The 24,117-nt window shown below is 38.0% G+C and overlaps 1 protein-coding gene across 4 annotated transcripts in view; it reads left to right on the top strand.

Moving 5' to 3' along the window:
- Positions 1 to 24,117, top strand: part of LOC126457341 (aspartate--tRNA ligase, mitochondrial) — a 158,183-nt gene that overhangs the window by 70,263 nt on the left and 63,803 nt on the right. For all 4 annotated transcript variants that reach the window (XM_050093560.1, XM_050093559.1, XM_050093557.1 and 1 more), the window contains 2 exons: positions 12,686 to 12,862; positions 22,898 to 23,077. In XM_050093560.1, coding sequence (XP_049949517.1) covers positions 12,686 to 12,862; positions 22,898 to 23,077 — 357 coding nt within the window. The remainder of the gene's footprint in view (positions 1 to 12,685; positions 12,863 to 22,897; positions 23,078 to 24,117) is intronic.

Below are 24,117 nucleotides of genomic sequence, written 5' to 3'. Positions count from 1 at the left end.
ACACACACACACACACACACACACACACACACACACACACACACAAATCTTGATTTACTCATACAGTGACTGGATGAGTTATTGGAGTTTTAGGCAGGTCCTATTAACCAAAGGATTATCAAATTAGTGAAGTTGTGTACTCTTCGCACCAATTACCATGTTGCATCATATAGTGAACTTAACAGTAGAAAGGACTACAATAGAAGAAGAATGTGTAAAATAAGAGAAAGGCGACCACACACCTGTGACAGACTGCTAGGTTGTGCACAAACACAAAAGCAACTGAAGACCACGTTCACTAGCTTTTGGGCTCTTTATTTTCTTCTGTCAGAAAGTACATGCATTCACACATACTGATACACAGACACCCAGATACAAACTACCATGACCAAGGTGATGCTGCTTATTGATTATCAATTATTGAGAGCAGTTACCTGGCCGGATAGATGTGGGGAGCATGTAAGAAAGACTGCACGAGGCAAGAACGGGTGTAACAGGGCAGTGAGAGGCAACAGTGGGAGAAGCAGATGACTCAGCTACTGCTCAACAGCATGAAAGGAGTTCTGAAGGATAGAGCATATAAAAGAAGCAGAGGAGATGATGGGGGGGGGGGGGGAGGGGGGCAAGACAAAGGTGGAGACTGTTAAGGAGGTAGAGAGGCGAGAGAGAGGAGAGAGAGAGAGAGAGAGAGAGAGAGAGAGAGAGAGAGCGCTGAAACCATACTTGACAGCCTCTCCTTCTTTCGCAAAGTCCTTTCAATCCTGACCACAACTTCCTGAATGCAGTCACTGCAATAGAAACTCTTGCCCTTCAAAAGTTGGAATAGCACTGTCAGCATCACCTGAGGAATCTGTCCCAGCTACTCATGTTGTATGTGCAAATAGGATTACCTCTGGAAAATAAAGAGTCTACCACCCTGATCTAACACTCTCATCAACCCCTCATAGATTCGTAACCAGCCCTAGCTGACTTACGCCACCTTCCATGTCCCCAAAAACTTCCTCCACCCTCCATTATACACATTGCTCCTGAACACCCATTCTGTAACACTGTTGTCAATGTTCCTGCCAAAACTTTGACCTCTGCAGAACTTGCAGTACTACCTAAACACCTCATCTTTAGCCCAAAATCTTAAGTTCAGTCATGCTTCACTTGTAAAGGACCTTCTTTATTTTACCTTTTCTCTGCAGTGGAAACATTTCTTTGCTACACACCCCATTGACAACAGCTTACCAAAATCCCACTTAGAACCTTGTTTAAAACAGTCCCAACCTCCTTCCCAACTGGGATACACCTCCCCTTTCGCAAAGTCGTCACACGGTAATCATTCAATAATTCCTTACTTCCAATATAGTCTCAACTTCCTTTCCTAAATCCCTCTCTAGTGAGTTCACCAGCACTCGTATGGAACACACAGCTATTCATAAATTAAAAATCCAATCCAGATAATTATCATCCCACCAGCAGACAAAGAATCCACCGCAGCGGTCATGAATCATGGTGATTATGTGGCTGAGAGTCTCTGCCAATTTTCCAACACATCTGCTTACAAACCTAGGACCTCTGGCAGTTCCTTAAGGTGTTAGGTTCATCCCAAGATTTGACACCTGAAACCACTTCCCTTCTCACACCAACCACCCCCTGGCCCCTATCCATTACCTACTTCTCAAACTCCATCCCACAGTCTTAATTAACACCTCCAAACTATTGTTGGTAACCTCCTGTCCTACATCCAAAACATTGCTCACTTTCTTCACCACCTTTCCACATTTCCAGTCCTATTACCACCAGACCACTGGTCACTGTGGACGTAGTGTCCTTGTACACCAACAGCCTCCATGCAGAGAATAATGACATATGCAGACGGGCAAATAATGGAAACTAATCAATAATTGCTGCTTGAATAATTTTAAAAAAAGACTGGGAAGAATAGTTAAAAGAAATTGGAATGTAATTTCTGAATCTGTGCACAATCCTGGGTGAGTTTAACTGATGCCAATATCAACAGACCTTCAGTATCATTACATTCAACATCAGTATTCATACTTTACATTACGAACTGCTTCACATTAATTCCTTTATGCATAGTTTTGATTAAAACAATGCCGATGCAGGATCGCTCCTCCCCTGCTCACGCAAATTCCTCTTGTCTGCTCCAAACCTCCTCATGCAGGATCTCGGCGGCAGACAAAATGATGAACAGACGTGTGATCATTGTGAATGCTTTCCTAATAACTTTATAACACTTTTAATGTACAGTTGAAATACACATTTTTAAATAATACTGGTATGACGGATCTAATCATACGTCCGCCTGCTACCACTTATAGAAATAAACAGGTGAAGATACAGGAAGTAATAAATTGAAGAGCACATTTCTTCTTCCTTTTTTGTATGCAGATGTATCAAAACATTATCCTTGCCACAAAACACATCATTAATTTCCCTATGTCGCTGTCTATAAGTCATTCAGTTTACATATAGCATACATGTATAAAATGAAAAGAATGAAAGAAAAAAAGAAAGATTAAGATGATTCAACTTGGCAGCCATGGGACACTACCTTTCGCATTGCTTTCATGATACCAAATCTACTACACCTTTTCCAGTCTTCCTGGCAAACCACAACATGACAAAATTATTTATGTTTTGAAGGCCAAATATATAAACAAATCCATCATACTGCCATGTGTACTGCCATGAATACTTACATGGCACCATACTGTGCCAACTTATTTATGGGCCATCTAGAGGAATCCTTCCTATCCGGTCAACACCCAAAACCTGCTCTGTTTCAGATTCAATGACAATTTCATGATGTGGACTCATGGCAGTGACAACCTTTGGTCTTTCCTCCATAACCTTAATGCTTACTCCCAAATCTGCTTCACCTGGTTCTTATTGACCCACTGAACCACCTTCACAGATGTCATACTGCACCTCTCAGATGGCTCCATAAATATGTCTGTTCATATCAAGCACACCAACCACCAACAGTACCTCTATTATGTCAGATGTCACTCGTTTCATATCAAAAGTATTTGACTTACAGCCTCACCTATTGTGAATGCTCCATATGCAGTGGAAAGCAGGATCTCTCGAAATATACTGATAAACTAATAGGATCTGTATTGACAGAAATATCCTCTCCAGCATACCCATAAACAGATCCCCCATACCATCTCCTCCTCTGTCAATAGTATCTGTTAACTAGCCACTGACCAGCACCCTATATCACGCTGGCCTTGAAAAACTCAACCACATCCTTCAACAGAGCTTCAACAACCTTCCATCATGCCCAGAGATGAGGGGTTATCCTCCCCAAATTGCTACCCACATCATACAAAGTAGTGACACTCACACAACCTAGAGAACATCCATGTCCATCCCTATCATCCCTATTCCAATCCTGCTCCCATTCCTACACCCTATGGATCATACGCCCACCCACCACCTTGTACTGCAGCCCTTTCACAGGTGGTTCGTAGCCAAACACAGGCAGGGTCACGTTTAAAAGCAGCTATGTAACATATCAACTATGCTGCAATTACTGTACAGTATTCTGTGTGGGTATGACAAGTAACCAACTTGTCTGTTCGGATGAGTGGTCACTGCTAAATTGTGGCAAACCGCAGCTTGATCATCCAGTTGCTGAACATGCTGCATGCCACAAAACTGATGATTTCAACAGCTGTTTCATTACTGGGACCATTTGAAAACAGTAGAGTCCCATTAATCTGAACTAATTAGGACCATACCTTGTTTGGATTACCGATTTGTTTGAATTAGCCAGAATTACGGTGACGAGTTTCTAGAATCAAGTATACCAAGCAGATAAGTAGGTACACCGTGGTAACAAATGGGAACAAGTGTGGGAACAATGATTCACTCTCACTCCCTGCCCTTGTTGTGCATTGTTGAGACCTTTGTAGTGTCTGAGGTCAGTGCACTGCCAGTTGGCTCACAAAGCAATTGGTTATGTTAATTATCGATCGCTAGCACACTTAACAGTTGTATTGTATTCATTCAGGCATAGTGGTGTACGCATTTTCATCACGAGTAAAGGAAAACATACAATGTTAACTCTCAAAGAAAAACTGAATAGTTTGAAGCAGATAGACAATGGCAAGAATCTATCTAAACTGGCAATGGAACTGAGTGTTGTAAAGCAACCATTTGTGATTGGAAGAAGAACCGAGTGAAGCTTGAACAGTTCTGTGCAACGTCTTCGGGAAAAACACTCGAAATGTGGCAGTCTTTGAAACAGTCCCAGTGCGATAAAGTGGATGAAGCTATTTTCGTTTGGTTCAGGCAGGTAAGAGAAAGGGGAACTCCTTTGAGTGGAGCACTGGTTCAGGAGAAGGCTGTTTACCTGAACAAGTTAATGAATGGTTATGAGTCTTTTAGTGCGATTACGGATCTGTTGGACAGATTCAAAAAAGTCATGGAATCCATCAGCTAACAATTACTGGAGAGCAACTTTCTTCTGACTGTGATGTAGTGAAGGAATACTTGGATGAGTTTGAAAAAATGATAAGAGAGGGAAAGTATTCTCTCCAACAAATTTATAATGCTGATGAGACTGGCCTTAATTTTAGGGCACTGCCAACAAAAAGCCTTGCATCAAAAGCAAAGACCATGCTCTTGGTTTTAAAATGTGCAAACATCGTGTAACTTTATTGGCGTGCAGCAACGCTGCTGGTAATCACAGGCTGCCTTTAATGCTGATCGGCAATCTGCTAGGCCCAGAGCTTTTAAAAACTTCAACACAAAGTCCCTGCCGTATGTTGTTGCAACCAGAGAAAAGCATGGATGGATGGTAAGCTGTTTAGAGAATGGTTTCACGGCCAGTTTGTTCCCTCTGTTAGACGGTTTTCTAAGGAAATTCATTTGTCTCCCCATGCAATCCTTTTGATTGATAACACGCCATCTCACCCAAGTACTGAGGAATTATCTGATGGAGAAATTGTGGTGAAGTTTTTGCCACCGAATGGTACACCACTTCTACAGCCGATGGACCAGGGCGTACCACAAACATTAAAACTGATACAGAAATCAATTTTTAAGAATGCTGATCCAAGGTGATAGCATACCTTTAGTGGACAAAATAAAAAAGACCAATGTGAAGGATGTTGTTTATTGGTCTGATGAGGCATGATAAAATATTTCAGAAAATACTCTGCGAAAACATGGAGAAAACTGTGAACATCTCTTTAATTTCAGGACAACCTAGTTGAAAATGAAGAGGAAAGTCTACTACAAATGATACAGACAATCCCTTGATGTGAAGAAGCTAGTGAAGGAGACGCAGATGAGTGGATGGTAGCAGATGGGGCATATGTGGAGAACCTTACTGACACTGATTTAGTTGCTGCTGTGACTCAAGACCAGGAAGAAGTGGACTGCTGTGACAGAAGTGACAATGAGCCTGAAAGCGATAAAGGAGAGCTGGTGCCACACAGTGACACAGCAGAAGTCCTTGACCGTGTGCTACATTATTTGGAACAACAGCCCACTGCTACACCTGCTGATTTGATGTTTATGAGACGATGGCACAACTATGCATTGTATAACAGACTGTCTTCAGTACTCCAAAAAACAATGACTGAGTTTTTGTCATCTAAAAAAGTAGGGATAAAATGTCCACTGTATTTTAGTAAGTTTGACAGCTTTTCTTTCACTGTTATGCATTGTTTAAACCTAATGTTTTCTTGCCAATTTTTCTAGTACATGTTTACTGTACTGTGTAAATTAAAATATTGTGTGTGCGCACTACAGTTCAGCGAAAAGTTTTCCATACTTAGACTAACATAATTCATGCTCCGATTAACTGAACGTTCGGATTAGCGGAACTCTGCTGTACTCTCTTCCAGCAGTGGTTTCTCGGAACTACAGTGGCAGGAATTGCCTCTGCAGCATATCCTGTGCTCTTTTGCAATCCCCCTGGCTTAAATCTGTGTTAACCTGTTTTCCACCACCATACCTAACCTTTTCCTGTCTCTCTGTTGCCCCCGCCACTGTTTTCACATCCAGATGGTGTACTGTCCTCTCCCCCCTTCATGTGGGCATTCTCTCCATCTCCCACTCTCCATCCTGTCCCGCTGTCCTGCCTCTTCCCTCTCTGTGTACAGTAAAGACTTCCAGATTGCAGTAGTTTGTAGAGATGAAGAGAGTTGCAGATTATTGTGCGGAGGGTATCAAAACAATCTTCAGACTGAAGACTACAGTGACATAATTGCAATTGTGAGAGTCTACCACAGTCAGAAAATTGGCCCCCCAAATCTTCTCTGAAGTGAGATGATATCCCCCCTCCCTCCCTCCCCCCCCCCCCCCCCCATCCCCCACCCTGCTTCTGTGGCAGATATTCTATAAAAGTATGTGATTACCATATTCGACACACATTTTACACTTATGTTCACCAAAATTATTTTGCATTGAAATATATAACAATGCCAAGAGTTGTAAATAATTCAGCTTCTTCTTCCCCCCCCCCCCCCCCCCTCAAGTATTCTGTAAGAATCCCTTCCACATCCCAGAAAATCCTCACCATAATCTTTCCAGCAGAAGACACCAACTTGACCTTTTTCATTGCAAATGTAATGTAAAAGACTGAGATTCACTCATTGTAGTAAATGATACACTTGATTTACAAACAACATGATCAACTGTAATTTTTATGGTCAAGACTCAATTGTCCATGAAGTAAACCTGTTAAATATTTGTTTTAAATACAAGATGAGAAGGTGTGTTTTGTGTAGGTTAATTAGGGTTGATGAATGGAACTACAGCTTTCATAGGTGAATGAAATATTAGTCCATTTCTATTCAGAATGGATATATTGTAATATTAATTGTTAAAAATATTGATTACATTATGTTTAATATTGAAAAGCTATTTTTTACAAAACTATTGATGAAAAATATGTTTATATTTTATGCCATGCATCCTGTCATACTAAACTGACTTTGTATTTGTTTCATGTTTGTAATAATAGGTGAGATGTTTACCTTGTCAAAATGTTATGTATGTGGTAGTGGGTGCAATACATGGCTTTAATAGTAGTGCGATTCAATATAGAAGTCAGAAGAAAAACGAAATGAGTGATTTCTAGACTTCTCATGAAGCAAATTCCGTGCGACCAGATAAGAATGTGGAAAAATTCCACAGTATCACTTCGGGGTTTCTGCAACAAACATAAATATTATTTAAATGTTTCTAACAATTTTCAACACCTCCAATTCAACCACCTAAATAACAAAGTATTTTAGTAACTTTTCATGCGCAAAACTTGGTTCATCATTTCACTTGAATCATGACATTAAGATGTGGATACTGCAGAAATTAATATTTTTGAACTGAAATTTTGACTTAATTCTTGTTTGTATTCTGAATAGGAGAGCTTCACACGGCTACCAGGTTCCACTCCCTGATTCATTTGCTGTTTAGTTTCTGACCTTGAGTGATGGACCCAGTCTCATTCACAGTAACAAATCAGTACCCAAAATTAATTGTTTTTAAACATTTGTGAGATTTGTAAATAATTCATGTATGTTTGTTTTATCCACAATCACCTGAGAACAATGTTGCTGTTTTTGGAAATACTGCAGAAGAAAAGAATAGTTGTGGTTTCAGTTTTTTCTTCTGTGATAATTCATGTACATGGTGTTTTCTATAAATAAATAAATAATGCCATACTTTGTGAAGTGGTAGAATTGGCTAAACCAAGGGGAAAAAATGCAACAATCATCTCTCTCAAATGCATACCATGCAACCATGAGCTCTTGTTCATCATTGCTACTGCGAAATATGTGTCTTCTACTGTAAGCTCTTTGCTATTGCAAACAACTTACAGAATGGTGTAAACAAATGAAAACACATTACTGCATTATGGAAAACACAAATTGCTTTTTAGAGCTAATGTATACACTGCACTTACCCAGAACTGTGAATATGGTTTATGGTAACAACACTAATGCATGCTGTATCCTTGAAAAATAACAGAAGAATGTTTCCTCATTCATTCACTGCATTCTGTAGGTCATTCATAATAACAAACAGGTTGTTTAGAAGAGATGGGCTTCATAGTCAAGATGAAAAAGGGCTCATAGTTCTTAATAAGCATATTAGAACCCATATTTAATTGACATTTTGTCTTGTTTTGCTCCATTACTGCCACCTATCAAAATATGGAATACTTTTTTTAATATGTCGCGTAAATATTCAATTCTTGAGAGATTTGTTTTATGCGTTCAGTGTGAGTCAACATTCTACAAATGTACTTGCACTGCACAATTCCTTTTCAATTTTTAATGCTTCACACAGTGTGTATGCTAGTATTCTTTCTGATAAGCCTATGGCACCAGCTTTTTTTTTATCTTCTCAATGTTTTTATTTGTTGTTGAAGTTGAGAGACACTTTTTGCACCAGTCATTTTAAAGGAAAGTATGCCATATCTGAATTTAGTTATCCATTATTGACTGTTCAAAAGTGAGGAAAAATCTCCTTAGCTACATCTGCATGGCTACTCTCCAATTTACTCTGAAGTGTGTGGTGCTATGTTTCTACCATTCCACTCTTGAATATCATGGTGTAAAAATGAACACTTAAATCACACCATGTGAGCTCTGATTTTTATTATTTTATGTATTATGATGATCATTTCTTCATATGTAAGTGGGCATCAACAAAATATTTTCTCCGTCAGCAGAGATAGTTAGGCATTGAAATTTCATGAAAAGATCTCGCCACATCAAAAAATGGCTTTGTTTCAGTGGTTGCCACCTTGACCTGCGTATCATTTCCATGACACTCTCTCCTCTGTTTTACAATAATACAAGTAAGCTGTTCTTCTTGGAACTTTTTGCATGTCCTCCTTCAATCTTATCTGGTAAGGATCCCATTCTGCACAGCAATACTTTAGCAGAGGATGGACAAATGTATTGTTCACAGTCTGTTTGGTGGATTTTTTTGTATCCTCTAAGTGTTCTGCCAGTGAAACTCTGTCTTGTGTGTGCCTTTCAACATCATAATGTACATGATCACTCCACTTTAAGTTGTTTGTATTTGTTATCCCTAAGTATTTAGTTGAAATGACAGCTTTAGATTTATATGATTTATTGTGTAACCAAAATTTAATGAATTTCTTTTACAACTTATGTGTATGACCTCACTCTTTTCATTATTTAGATTTAATTGCCTTTCTGCTTCATACAGGTATCTTGCTTGTATTATTTTGCAATGGTTCTGATCTTTCGGTGACTTTATTAGACTATAAATGACAACAGGACCTATTAACACTTCCTTTGGGAATGCCAGTTATCACTTCCATTTTACTTGTTGACTTCCCAACATTTATTATGAACAGTGAGCTTTCTAACAGGAAACCGTGAGTCCAGTTGCACAACCGTGAAGGTCTCCTGAGGCACACATTTTGATTAGAAGCCACTTGTGAGGAATGGTATCAAAAGCCTTCTGGAAATCTAGAAATATGGAATCAGTTTGAGATCTCCTGTCAGTAGTAGACATTACTCCAGGGGAATAAAGCACTAGTTGTTCTGCACAAAAATTATATCTGTGGTGCCTGTGCGTCAACAGATCATTTTCTTCAAGGTAATTCATAGCATTTGAACATAGCTTATGTTCCATGTACTGCAAATCTACGCCAATGATATGGGCCTGTAATTCAGTGGATTACTCCTGTTTCCATTCTTGAGAATGGTGTGACCTGTGCAACTTTCCAGTCTTCATGTGTAAATCATTGATAGGTATGGAGCACACTGTGAAAGGAATGTAATTGGTCTACTGTGTGGACCAAAAGAATTGCCTTTGTTAAGTGATTTGTTATTTACTTTGATACACTGAGGACATCTGCTTTTAAGTTACTCGTATGGGCTGCAGTTCTGGATTTGAATTCTGGAATATTTTCTTCATCATGTTTGGTGAAGGAATTTTGGAAAACCATATTTTAGTAACTCTCTTTTAGTGTTACCACCACTATGTCAACAGCTGTGCTGAGGTGGATACACTAGTTCCCTCCACATTACTGAATAAGCACTGTTGGGTGTGGGCAGTATGTGGGTGGGTGACCAACCAGGTATGCTGCGCACTGTTGACAATTTTCGCTTTGGCTTTACAGGAGGGCTAGTGGTGTAAAGTCCACTTGTTGCCAATGTCCTGGATTAACTCTCTCTCTCTCTCTCTCTCTATCTCTCTCTCTCTCTCTCTCTCTCTCTCTCTCTCTCTCTCACACACACACACACACACACACACACACACACACACACACAGAGAGAGAGAGAGAGAGAGAGAGAGAGAGAGAGAGAGAGAGAGAGAGAGTGTCATCTACACTTAACAGATACACTTCTTTAACATGAAGTTCTAAGATTTTGCACTTTCACACAAAGCTCTAATACTTTGTAATTTGTTTTCCAGTTGGGTGAGCCATTCATGCCATTTGACTTTAACTTTACTTTTACTGTTGCTATTGCGCAGCCAAGGTATTGATTGTGTCACCTGCTTGCTTTTTTTGCCGCTTGTCCAACTGTGTTCTGACCTGATTTGTGTACCATGGCAGATCAGTGCTCTCTTATTAATTTACTTGGTATAAATCTCACAGTTGTTGTCAATACTATTTCCTTGACTCTAAGCCATTTCCAGTCTACGCATACATAATGAGTTCAGAAGGAATGGAGACTCTCTCTTAGGAAAGCACCATGTGAATTATCTGCTTTTTTAGACAGATACATTTTGTGTTTATTTTTGGTGGGTTGGGGACGTTATGATATTCAGTTTCTCTACAGCAATCTTGCAATAAATAATATCTGTATTCTGTCGCGATGCTCCCTATTTGCTTGGATTATTTGTTGCTAAGAGGTCAAGTATGTTTTCGCAACCATTTACACCTTTGTGGACACCTGAACTAATTGATCAAAATAATTTTTGGAGAAAGAATTTAGTACAATTTCAGACAATGTTTTACAGCTACCAAGGGCTTTAAACACATACTTTTGCTAGCACATGGAGGGTAGATTGAAGTCGCCACCATCTGTAACTGTATATGTGGGGTACCTATGTGAATGATACTCAGTTTTCTTTGAACCTTTTAGCAACTATATTATCTAAGTCAGGGAATCAAGAAAAGTAACAAATTATTAATTAATCTCAGTTGTCAAGTAAATCCTCTCTGCATGCTGACTCACAGGAACTATCTACTTCAATTTTGGAACAAGATAAACTACTACTTCACCAACTTTGTACGAATTTTCATTGACAACAAAATTGTCAAGCAGTAAGTTTTTCATAACAGAATGATATTCCTATACATCCATTTCATATCATTTTACATCTACTGTATACTCAGCAAACAACAGTGAAATGAATGACAGGGAGTACTTCCCATTTATCATGTTTTATGGTTTCTTCCCATTCCATTTGCATATGGATCATGGAATGAATAATTGCTAAAATTCCTGTGTGTGTACTGTAATTAGTGTAATCTTGTCTTGGTGGTCTATACTGAAGCAGTCCTAGTAGTGTAGTATATTCTTAGATCCCTCATTTAATACTGGTTCCTGAAACTTTTGAAATAAGCATTTGTGAGATATATGGCACTTATCTTCAAGCATCAGCCAGTTTAGGTTGTTTAGCATGTTCATGGTGCTCTCTTGCGCGACAGACAAAATTCAGATTTTTTGTGCTACTCTTTTTTTTGTATACATCGATATACCGTGTTAAACCTATTTGGCATGGGTCCCACACACTTTAGCAATATTCTAGGATGGATCACATGAATGTTTTGTAAGCAGTTGCCTCTGTATGATCAAAAGAGATAATTCAGCTGCAGAGAATCTGAAAGCATGCCATCAGGTCCTGGAGCTTCATTCAATTTTAGCGATTTCAGTTGTTTCTCTGTGACACTAATAACGGTTTCATTCATCTTTGCTGTGGTGGGATACTTAAACGGGGGCAGTACTCCTTTGTAAATGAATATTTAAAATAAAATTCAAAATTTCTGCTATTGCTTTGCTTCCTGAGATTTCAGTTTCTGTGTCATCCATGAGTCTGGAACTAACTTTGGTGCCACTGGCACACTTTACATATAACCAGATATTATTTGGGTTTTTAGAGAGAGATCTTATGATCAGATTCTGCTGCAGTAGCTTTGTAAGGTTTCAGATTTGACTGCCAAATCCACTTTTAGTAGCATCTATCTATACTCCTTTTATTTGTTTTACACCTATTATACATTCATCACTGTTTCTTTAGAGGATTCTTTACAGAGATTATATATGATGAGAGTTTCTTTCATGCAAAACTGTTCTGCCAGGAGAGTATCTATCCAGTGCTTGGTCAGCAATTCTTTTATATGTGGGCCACAGTTCCTCTACATGGTCCTGCCCATATCTAAATAAATCATTGAGATATGATGCTTTTTATCTAGTTTACCTAATACATATATATTTATAGTTTATATTTGCCCCCTTTTTCTTTGGTAATCTTTGTTGTTATACCTACCTCATGGTCCGTGATACCAGTTTCAATGTGAAAATCCTCAGAGAGATCAGGTCTATTGGTTGCCTTAATTTCTAATATATTTCTGTTCTGAGTAGACCTTGGAATTATCTGTTCTAAGTAGTTTACTTTTAGTATGTATCAAAGTGTTTTGCTGGTAAATTTCTGTTTACAGGGTGCACAAGAATTCATTGTGCCAACACAACTTCCTTCCCGCTTTTACTCTCTGGTGCAGAGCCCTCAGCAGTTCAAACAAATGTTAATGGTTGGAGGAATAGATCGCTACTTCCAGATTGCTCGATGTTACAGAGATGAAGGTGGACGATCCGACAGACAACCTGAATTCACACAGGTATAGGAAATATTAATACACATTGTAAATATTAGCATATTCATTAAAGACTAATGCAATACTTCTTTATTTAATGCCAAAAGTTCAAAATGTAGAAAAGTGATAATTTTTAAAACACACTAAAGGCACCCTTAGGCGATCAAACATTTTGTCCAACTTAACATGTTTTTCAAATTATTTGGCAGTGTGCTGCTTTGTTTGATGAGTTTGTCAGGCATAAACTATGTTTGAGAGAAATTTTATTAAGGCATAAACTATGTTTGACAGAAATTTTGATTGATAGCTAATTTGACAAACAATTTTAATCAGTATGCTTGTTTTTGTCAAGCAAACCCCAGTTACTTTCCAGACGTTGAAGATGACAGACCAAATGAACATTGATGTTTCACCACACATTGAAAACAACTTTTTGTTGCTGTTTATTTGCTAGTTTCCACAATTGTAGAAACTAAAATAAAAGTGATTATGTGGATAAAAGGAGATTATCACTGGCCATCACCAAAATGATAGAGGTTTAGCACCTTTCCCATCCACATATTACATTTAAAAAAAAAAAAAAAAATCTGTGTTCTACATATAACCCACAACTGGAAGTGCAACAAAATAATCTTTTAATACTTCATTTGTGCCTTCATGTTTCCGTAATAATGTAACTCAGTGCTTGAAGTCTGCACCAGTTGCCAAAGTTACAGTCTGATAGATAATAATTGAGAAGCTTGAATAAATTTTCGCATAACTGTGTGTTCTTTTTCAATGTAAATTAGAAATAATTCTAACAAGTTATTAAAAGTTTGACTGTCCATTCAAACAAAGCTGATGTAATCATCAGTCTCTGAGAGTAACAAATAGATCTTTCCATTAGCAGTTTCAGCCTTTTCCTGGATTAGTGCTTTTCCTTTCTCTTCTTTATACACAGTACTAAGGTGAATGAAAGAAATGCTTTGTGTGCATTGACGGTCATTCTCACTCGTGTCAAAATACTTTGCAGCATGATATCCACTGCAAGACAGCTGCTTCAAAAGTGAGGTTAAGTTTAACAATCTTGGTTAGTAAAACGGCGCACTTGTTTGACAGATCTTGGATAGCAAATAGCGAATGTGACAGAAAAATCTTAATTTTTCATAGGGGCCTTAAGTTTCAAATATAGCATCAGAGTATAACTCCTGTTTCAGATGGTGTGCAGAGAGATGAAAATCAATATGAAATCAACAGTTTGAGTAGAGAAATATACACTGTTGTGTTCTGTTCGAAGCTTTAGCTGAATATTATTGCACTTTACTGCATTTTCCTAATATGATCAGTACACATTTAGGGCCTCTTAGCTTCCAGATTGTGTACATAACAGGAATCTATAATTGACATTGAAAGGTGACTTGTGATCCTTTCATTATTTAGTGCCTTGCTATGAAAAAATATTCAATAGGGAAAGGGAAAAAGGGAAAGTCCAGCCAAGGCCTCCCCATCTGGTGTGTATTTTCATATTAATGGTGAAGGGAAGTATTTCTGTAGCAAATCTAGAAGCTGTACCAGAATGTTCCAGATGTAGCAGCTGATGGTTAACATATATTTACTTACATTTGTTGGCCTGATTGTGTCATTGTCTTTCAGAACAGCTATTCTGTGAAATGTGAAAGAACTATTTGCACTGCAAAGTAAAGTTAATAAAGTAGTATTGAGCCCATATCATATATATATATATATATATAAATCAGTATGTTATTGGAAAATCCTGGGTGGGATACAAACAATGAAAAAACGAAATGTTGTTGTCTAATACTAGAAAAGCTGTTAATACAAATTGTACCAAAGACTGGTGTGGCTTCTTGATCTGATTTCATGTATTTTGTCACTGTCTGATACATAAAACGAAATAGGCCTGCCTAATATTGCAGCAATTATTACACACACCAAATAAATGAGACTGTTTTGGCACAAATGGTCATTTTTATAACAGTACAGAATACAATTCACGAAGTACCAATATCAAATGCCTATTAGGCCTACTACAAGCAAAAAGTTTTATGTTAGGAAATAGCTTCACACTTCATTCATACTCTCTAGCTTCTGAAGCATGAGATCATGTAGTAGTAGTAGTACGAAATTTGTATTTAAAGTTGGAATCGGCATATTCTTCTATAATTTGTGAGAGTCCCTGTTTCATCTCCCTCGTTGTTCTAACAAACAATATTGTCATCACTAATTCTGTAACTATTCCTGCCAGTGTCAATACTCTGATTAACTTCACTAACCCTGTCACAATCATCGGTTTAGTTATCCCGAGTTTATTCTCCAGTTAGGTGTTATTACGTGTTCATACAATGCGTTCTCCGTGCTACTCCCAGAATAGAATTTTAGCAGCTGCTAGCCAGGGACTGTATTAGTGGCCTTTAGTAGTGTAGTGGTGTGGCCAAAAATTTTCTGTCAAAATTTCATTTTCGTGGATACACAGAGGGTAATACATAATCTTTGTTACCTGTTAGTCATTTATTTCCACTCTGGTAGTCTAAATCTATGAATTTTGCTACTAATTATAACAACTCTGATCATTTGCAAACCCAGTCAACCATATAAGCAGCGATTGTCATTCACCCGTTAGGCTTTATTCGGCACGGCTCATATAACCTCGTCCCCTTTTGTTTGTTGGTTTCTATATCACCCCCCCCCCCCCCCCCCCCTCCCCAAGCTGTTCAGTCAGTGCCTTTCTCACAAATGGTTTTGCTAGCGGGTTTAATTTGTGCTCCTTCAGTCTGCAAACACTGGCGCCATTACAAACTGCCATTAGTTTTCCTCCTCCTCTAGCGGTCATTGCCCGTGACATTCCTTTTGCCTGGTAGTCTGCACTACTCTCGCCCATCAGCAGACTGCTGCTGTCAGTATTTGAAGCTTCGGTCTCTGCCATTGTACCTGTTACTCACAGAACCCCCTTGTCCTCGGTACCTGCCTCTGTAATTATTAGATCTCTGTATTCCTATTCTATTCACTTGTACCTCGGCTCTGTTTTCAGTTTGTCTATCTTGAGGCCTATAGTCCCTTCTTGCACTTTCCTCCTCTCTCAAAATATTTTCTACTCTTTCCAAATACTGGATAAATTTATCAGTATCATCCCTAGGAGCTGATATTATCTTATTCCGCCAATACAAATGCAATTTATTCTCTATTCCCATAATAATTTACTCTGTTTCCACTTTCGAGTTTAAATATGATAAAGTCGTTACCCATTTTTGTACAAATCTTTTAACACTCTCTTTCTTGGGATCGTATTTTTCCCCAGACCAGAATCCTTTTTCCCCAATATTCCTCGAAAAAGGCTTGCTTAAATTCCACTAACTTGTCATATTTATCTGAGGCCAAATTTCCCCAAATTCTAGCCTCTCCCATTAGATTTGATGCAATGAACCCAATTTACTGTTTGTCATTCCAAGATTTGGGTAACACGACTTCAAAATCACTCCAGAATTCCTTTGGATGTACATTTTTACTCAGATCGAATCGCAAAAATTGTCGATGAGTCTCACAAGCAATTTCTGATGAATCTATTACATCATCAGACACAATAACACTGCTGTTGTTGTTAACACTTAGCTCTACTCTGGTTAGTCTACCTTCATGGTTACACAATCGCTCATCTACATCTACAATAAACCGATTGATTTTAGTTTCAAGGTTAGTGATTTTATTAGCCACTTGCACTCCAAACTTCGCACACACACATTTTCCTTCCTTAATTTGCTTTTCTATTTCAAGATGACTATCCTCAAATTGCTTTTCTGCACCATTGACTTGTTCATGGATTTTATTTAATTCTGAATTTACTTGTTCCTTTAACTGTCTGTTGTCATCAGCAACTTGATTTGAGAAGTTAATTCACTTTTCACTGTTACTACAGTAGTATTACACTCTTGTTTTACTTGACTACTCTCACTTTTAATACTGTTACTAAACAAAGTCAAATCATTTTTCCATGAATCCCGTAATTTCCAAATTTTATTTTCCATTTTGGTTTCCATTTCTACCGACAAGTTTATTAAACCCTTGGTTAACTTCAGCACACAACCCACTCATTTTAGAGTCCTTACTGAATTTTTAATATCAGAACCCATTTCCTTCATATGTGTTAAAATTTCTTTAACATTTCTGAAACACTATCTTTTTGCTCACATGCTGCTGACACTGGTTCCTGTTTTATTTTTGTACTAGTAACGGGTATATATTTAATAATTGGCATCCATCGTGCTCTGTTCATTTACTATCCCATCATTAGAAGACATTGAATCAGGTAAACCACTATCATTTGCTTCAAACTAAATTCACCAATCATTGAATCATCTACATATTTTTCTTTACCCAAATCTACCCCCACTTTCTGCTTTACTATCTCCTGATTCTTATTTTCTGCCATGTCGCGAAGTTTCTTTACGCGCACGCACACACACACACACACACACACACACACACACACACACACACACACACACACACACACAAAAATGAAGTAGAATACTACTTAGCTTTTCTCTTGCATTGTCAGCATGGTGAGATGGTACAGCGGGTCCATTCAAAAAGCTCTACCCCTGCAGTTGTAGTTTCTGAGTCCCCACTCTGGCCACTGCTGCGGACTCCCGGCTGCTGCTGCTGCTGCTGCTGCTCACCGCCTCCTGATGCTCAGCTGTCGCTAACATCATTAGCTGCCTCTTACACCAGTTGCTCTTGCCACTATATTTTTCCACTTCACTACTGCTCTCCTATTAAAGTTCCTTCATGTGCATGTAGGTTTTTCACTTATCGGATTTATTACACCACTGCTTTTGAAGTTTAATAATACACTCGAACTTTCCAATTTTTCCCGGACACTAATGCACCAATTGCGGCAGTGCGTGGGTTTGTGTCGTCTTCGCTCGTATCGTACAGTCTCTCATTAATTGTCCACCTACCTCAGTATGACTTCCTTACGACATCCCTTCACTCTGCAGTAGTAGATACTCAATAGGCCGTGTAAAGCAGTGTTGATGAAACCACAACCTAATACCTACCACACAGAAGCTGCGTAACTCAAGTTGTGAATCAGTTCCTGTAGGTTCATTTTAACAAATTTCAGGTGGTGGGTAAATGCAGTTTACCTGCAGTAAGCCTTTGGAAATTTTAGTAAACTGGTTTTATATTCTTAAGAAAGCACATAATTTTGCTATCAAGTCCAAATTTACTATTTTTACTGCTCTACCATTCCAAGTTCACTGTCAGTGCACCAAAATTTTTCACAAAAAATCAGCCAGAATATCTACCAATCCGACCCGACAAATGTTCGATCTGACAGTCACTGACCTACTAATAGAGCGAGTTGAAACTTCGATCGTATCAGTGGTCTTCAATGTCTGAAGTGCTCACCACTAAGACTGAAATGACACACACTCATAACACACCAATTAATTAATCAAATTGTCCTCAAATGTTCGTAACTTCAACTGCCTTAGTCATCATACTCCCTATCAGCAATGAACTCAACAGTTCTTCATTTTACAAGCTATTTTCTCGGTGACATTTAGGATGATGTTACATGTACGAAGGTTGGCGAGCCACTCTCTCTATGCCACCCCACTCTCTGCCTATCTAACTTTCTGTGTGTGATAACAGCTTAATTCTGATTGGCTAATGGTCTGAATGACCAATCAGAATGATCCTTCTAGATCATTCTCGCGGCAAAACTTGCCAATCACTAATCAAAAAATCATTTATGTCATTCCAATGTCAATTTCTAATATAATGTTTAATTAAATAGACCGAAATGCAAAATAATCTTTAAATTAATTTTGAAACTTATTCCACTTCCGACTTCTATTCTGGCTGCTTTCTTACAAAAGCAGGCACACATCGACATAAGTCATCAGCTTTGTGGTTGCACCACGATTCAGTTTCATAAGTTTTTAGATAAAATAGTATTAAGTTTTTTCGTATGTTCCACACACACACACACACACACACACACACACACACACACACACACACTCTCTCTCTCTCTCTCTCTCTCTCTCTCTCTCTCTCTCTCTCATTCATTCCCATGTATACACACAATAAAATAATAAGCAGATAATAATTTTGAATGATTTTTACACTACAAAATTGTAGCGTAATTAAAGTTTTGAAAAGAAAAATTCCTATTAAGTGATTTGGGGAGCAAAATAACTGATGCTGGTGGAAGTAGAGGGGATATAAAATGTAGACTGGCAATGGGAAGGAAAGTGTTTGTGAAGAAGAGAAATTTGTTAACGTCAAGTATAGATTTAAATGTCAGGAAGTTGTTTCCGAAAGTATTTGTATGGAGTGTAGCCATGTATGGAAGTGAATCATGGACGATAAATAGTTTGGACAAGAAGAGAATTGAAGCTTTTGAAATGTGGTGCTACAGAAGAATGCTGAAGATTAGATGGGTAGATCACATAACTAATGAGGAGGTATTGAATAGGATTGGGGAGAATTGAAATTTGTGGCACAACTTGACTAGTAGAAGGGATCGGTTGGTAGGACATGTTCTGAGGCATCAAGGGATCACCAATTTAGTATTGGAGGGCAGTGTGGAGGGTAAAAATCATAGAGGGAGACCAAGAGATGAATACACTAAGCAGATTCAGAAGGTTGTAGGTTGCAGTAGTTACTTGGAGATGAAGCAGCTTGCACAGGATAGAGTAGCATGGAGAGCTGCATCAAACCAGTCTCAGGACTGAAGACCACAACAACAACAAGTGATTTTATATATTGAGAATTCTGGTATGACTTTAGATGATGATAAAACACAAACTGGTATTGTTCCTAACTGAGTTTCAACTATTATTCCTAACTGAGTCTTGAAACATGAGTGTCGATTTTTGGACATTTAAGTAATGTTCTCAATCTCCAGAGCTATAAGAGATAAAAGTCTGAAATTTTTACAGCATCCTTTACTTAGGCCGGTATTACACTATCAAATTTCTTTGTCCAATATCTTTGTCAAAGATATTTGATAGTGTAATAGGGACTTTGTCAAATGTCGTCCAATATTTGATCAAATCTAGGGCCTCGCTGTATATTTGATCAAAGAAACTGCTTGTCTTCTGTTCACTGCAATGTGACATGTTACCACATGGAGCGCTAGCATCGCTGCAGCGTACTGTCGTCTGTAGTGTTTTTATAACCATTGCCGGTAAATACAATTGGTGTGTGCCGACAACTACAAAATTAATAGAGATGTCTGAAGCTGATGAGGCGCTTTACAACGTGAGGCACCCTGAATACAAAAATAGATTAAGAAGATTGGAGACCTAACCTGACCTAACATAACCCTCTCCTGTAGCAAGGAATGGGAGTGTTATAGTGAGCCTGTCTTCAGAAGATGTAGCAGTTCTTAAGTGAATATTGTGCTTTGTGATATGAGGATACACTTCATTGGGCACATACAGAAATGTATGCTCATCCATTCTTAAGTAATTGATGTATGACTTGACGTCTTCCACTGTAAGCTCACGTAACAAGTTTTGTTGACTGCTTTTATCGTGTTGTCATAAAACCCACGGCTTCACCCAGATTAGATTAGTTTTTCGTTCCTTAGATCCATGCTGAGGAGAGCCTCGTGGATGTGGAACATGTCGATTTTTAAGCTGAAATAACAATACTAATAGTATGAATAAATACAATACATCATTTGTTTCTATTAAAAATTTCGCCAATGGAGTAGGAGTTGGCCAGTAGTAAGTCTTTCAGGCTCCTTTTAAACTGATCTTTATTACTAACATAAATTTTTTATGTTTCCTGGCAAATTATTGAAGATGAGTGTTCCTGAATAGTGGACCCCTTTTTGAACTAAAGTAAGTTGGTTGGTTTGTGGGATTAAAGGGACCAGACTGCGATGGTCATCGGTCCCTTTTTCCAAATACTAAAAACACCCACAGAGAATAAAAACGAGTAACAGAATAGATCACAGACGCTTTTAAGTCCTTTTGCAGATCATTTTTGTTCCTGGTATTGTATGTATGAATTGAGTTGTTTGTTGGAAAAAGAGATATATTATTTACGACAAATTTCATTAAGAAGTAAATATACTGAGAGGCAGTAGTTAGTATACCCAGTTCTTTGAAGAGGTTTCTGCAGGAGGTCCGTGAATTTACTCCACAAATAATACGTATTACACGCTTTTGGACCTTGAAAACTTGTTTGACTTCAAGATTTACCCCAAAATATTATCCCATATGACATTATGGAATGAAAGTATGCAAGTATTTTCATTTTTATGTTTCCTATGTCTGCTAACACTCGAATTGCAAATATAGATTTGTTAAGGCCTTTCTGCAGTTCTGTGGTGTGCTCCTCCCAACTGAATTTATTATCAAGTTGTAATCCCAGGACTTTTAAGACTGTCAACCTCGTATGTATGGTTCCATTTTTTCCCCCACTTCTTTTCCGCATGTGCACACAATGCAATTGGAGTACGTAGAACTGCTGCAGTTGTAGCAAGTTGTTGTCAGCCATCTTGAACTTTGACAAAAAATTTGATGACAGTGTAATACCCCCTCTAGCGCTACGTCAAAGATCTTTGTCAAATATATTGGACGGAATATTGGATCACATCTTTGATCAAATCTTTGACAAAGAAATTTGATAGTGTAATACCGACCTTAATAATAAAAGGTGATATACCAAGTTTGAAAAAAATCGGTTGATAATTACTGTTGTTTATTTAGATTTGTAGGGGGTATGAATTTACATTCCTACTAAATGTTACTGAAGACCGTTCTCACGGCCGGTAGTGTCAGCTGCGCTGTGAGTCATGGTGGCGAGTAAATCCTTGCAGCCACCATGATACATGGCTGTGTGCTATACTGCAATAAATGTTAACTGGTAATAACTTGCTACATTATAGTCTACTTCATCATTCTTCCGACCAAGCCTTGCCATTTCTTCTAAAACTTCACAATTAATATGCTGTGTAGATTCCCACCTTCCATGAAGACTAACACTTGTGTTCACAATGCTGCATGCATATCATCATGGTCTGATGAATACTCAGGCACTGTATCGCACCTTGACTAGCCCACAAAACACCTCATCTTATCTTGCACAAGATGTTCAAGACTATTTGGAACAGAGGGTGAAATGTAGTAATCATCATCTCCAGCAGTTTCTAAGTCTATGGGATCTGATCGTCAGTGAGCTACCCAAGCATGACTCACGACCCATCATCACAGCTTTAATTCCGCCAGTACTTCATCTCCTACCTTCCAAACTTCACAGAAGCTCTCCTGCAGACCTTGCAGAACTCCTGGAAGAAATGATATTGCAGAGACATGGCTTAGCCACAGCATGGGGGAAGTTTCAAGAATGCTGAACCTGTTCATTTTTTTTTTATGGTTGGCTGTTTCTTAATCAAACAATGGAAAATCCAGGATGGACTGTAACAATACAGTGAAAAGGATAGTTGCTACTCACTATATAGAGGAGATGCTGAGTGACAGAAAGACACACAAAAAGACTGTTGGAAAACTAGCTTTCAACCAACAAGGCCTTTGTCATAAAGTGTGTTGTGGGATCTAGGAATTTGAGATTGCATAGCAGGAGAATTTTACAAATGGAGAGAAGACAAATTTCTGGATCCCCTAACACACATTTGACAAAGTCCTTGCTGGCCAAAAGCTGCCTTTCCAACAGTGTTCTCTCTCTCTCTCTCTCTCTCTCTCTCTCTCTTCTCTCTCTCCTTTTTTTTTTTTTTTTTTTTTTTTTTTTACTCGGGATCTTTGTCATAAAGTCTGTTTCATAATTGTTATATTGCAATTCCTGTACTGCCTATCTAGTTTATTGTATAAATTATTAAAGGCCCTTGAATGGCTCATTTTTCATACTTATCACTATTGTGAATATTTTTAATTAGATTTTTCTAACTGCTTGCAAAACAGAAAATGAGACCTTTGTAAGGCAAATAATGTTCATTCTCTAATAGTTACTTTATTTATCGTATTTTCTACGATTTTTGCAGGAATGTCTGATAAATAGTGATTTTTTTTAACAATGTTTCAGCTTGACATAGAATTATCTTTCCCTGATAGAGATGGTATTCTGCAACTGATAGAAGAAATGCTTGTCTACTGTTGGCCTGAAGAAGCAGAGCCAATATCTGCACCGTTCCCTCAGCTGACATATCATCAGGCCATGAAACTCTATGGTACAGACAAACCTGATACAAGATTTATGATAAAGGTAGTTCAGAGATATTTCTAAATGGAACACTGTGTTTTTTGTGGGTCTGAAATTTCACTAATCAGTGTTTTTTTTTTTCATTTCATTAGTTATTATTTTCTGTTCTATTTTAATGTGTTCTCAAATTTGTGCAACATGGAGAAAAGCATGTAGTTATCCATATTCAGTTCATTTCATCTTTGAGTCTGTGATACTTCATGAGATGTACCTTTTGAAAGCACATTTGAATATTAATGCTGGTTCTTGAAGCTGCTTCACTTTCTTATTGTTCACCTTGACTTATTTCACACTATCAAAGTTTCTCCTTTGTGATAGGATTCAATGAACTAATAAATGACTTCACAGTTTCATTTAACTCTTATGAAACATGTAGTGTTTAATGTATAAATAGATACTTCCTATTTGCATAACTGTGAAATGATGGATGACAAGCTTTCCTCCAATTTGTATTCACCAACATTGCTCCTGTGTTTCACTAATTTTCGTATTAGATGTAAGAGGTAAACATAGTTACAAGGCAGATACAGGTAGTATGAGTACTGAAGACAACATTGATCTCTTATTTGACACATTACAGCAACAGGCATGAATATTATTTGATTTGTAGTACATCTGCACGGGTGATTCTTCTTCATGAAGGATCATTTTTTGCATCTGTGTTTGCTCCAACAATAAATACTCATATAATTTGAAAAAGCATCCACATGGCAAACATATGATATACTTCCATCTTCATCAATAAAACAGGTCACATAGCAGGCAACATACTGGGAAGCTAGAGCTGAAAATCGTCAGAAGAGCAAAGAACTCAGTGCAAAAGAAACTGAGGACAACTGATACCAACACAAACAATTAATCTGGCATTTCAGACAGACATGTAGAAATGTCAACATTAGTTACATAGACCACGTAAGTGAACTCAAGAGTGACCTTGTCACTCCACGTTTTCAGAGCTTTTTATGGGTGTGGACCACACACATTAACACTGACCTAGAAATTCTCTGATGCAGTAACAGCCCCTACAGAAATTAGTAATTGAG

The sequence above is a fragment of the Schistocerca serialis genome, chromosome 2 (genome assembly GCF_023864345.2).
Source record: "Schistocerca serialis cubense isolate TAMUIC-IGC-003099 chromosome 2, iqSchSeri2.2, whole genome shotgun sequence".
Taxonomy (NCBI): domain Eukaryota; kingdom Metazoa; phylum Arthropoda; class Insecta; order Orthoptera; family Acrididae; genus Schistocerca; species Schistocerca serialis.
The sequence above is the reverse complement of the archived record's forward strand: the minus strand, read 5'-3'. Positions and strand labels throughout refer to the sequence as shown.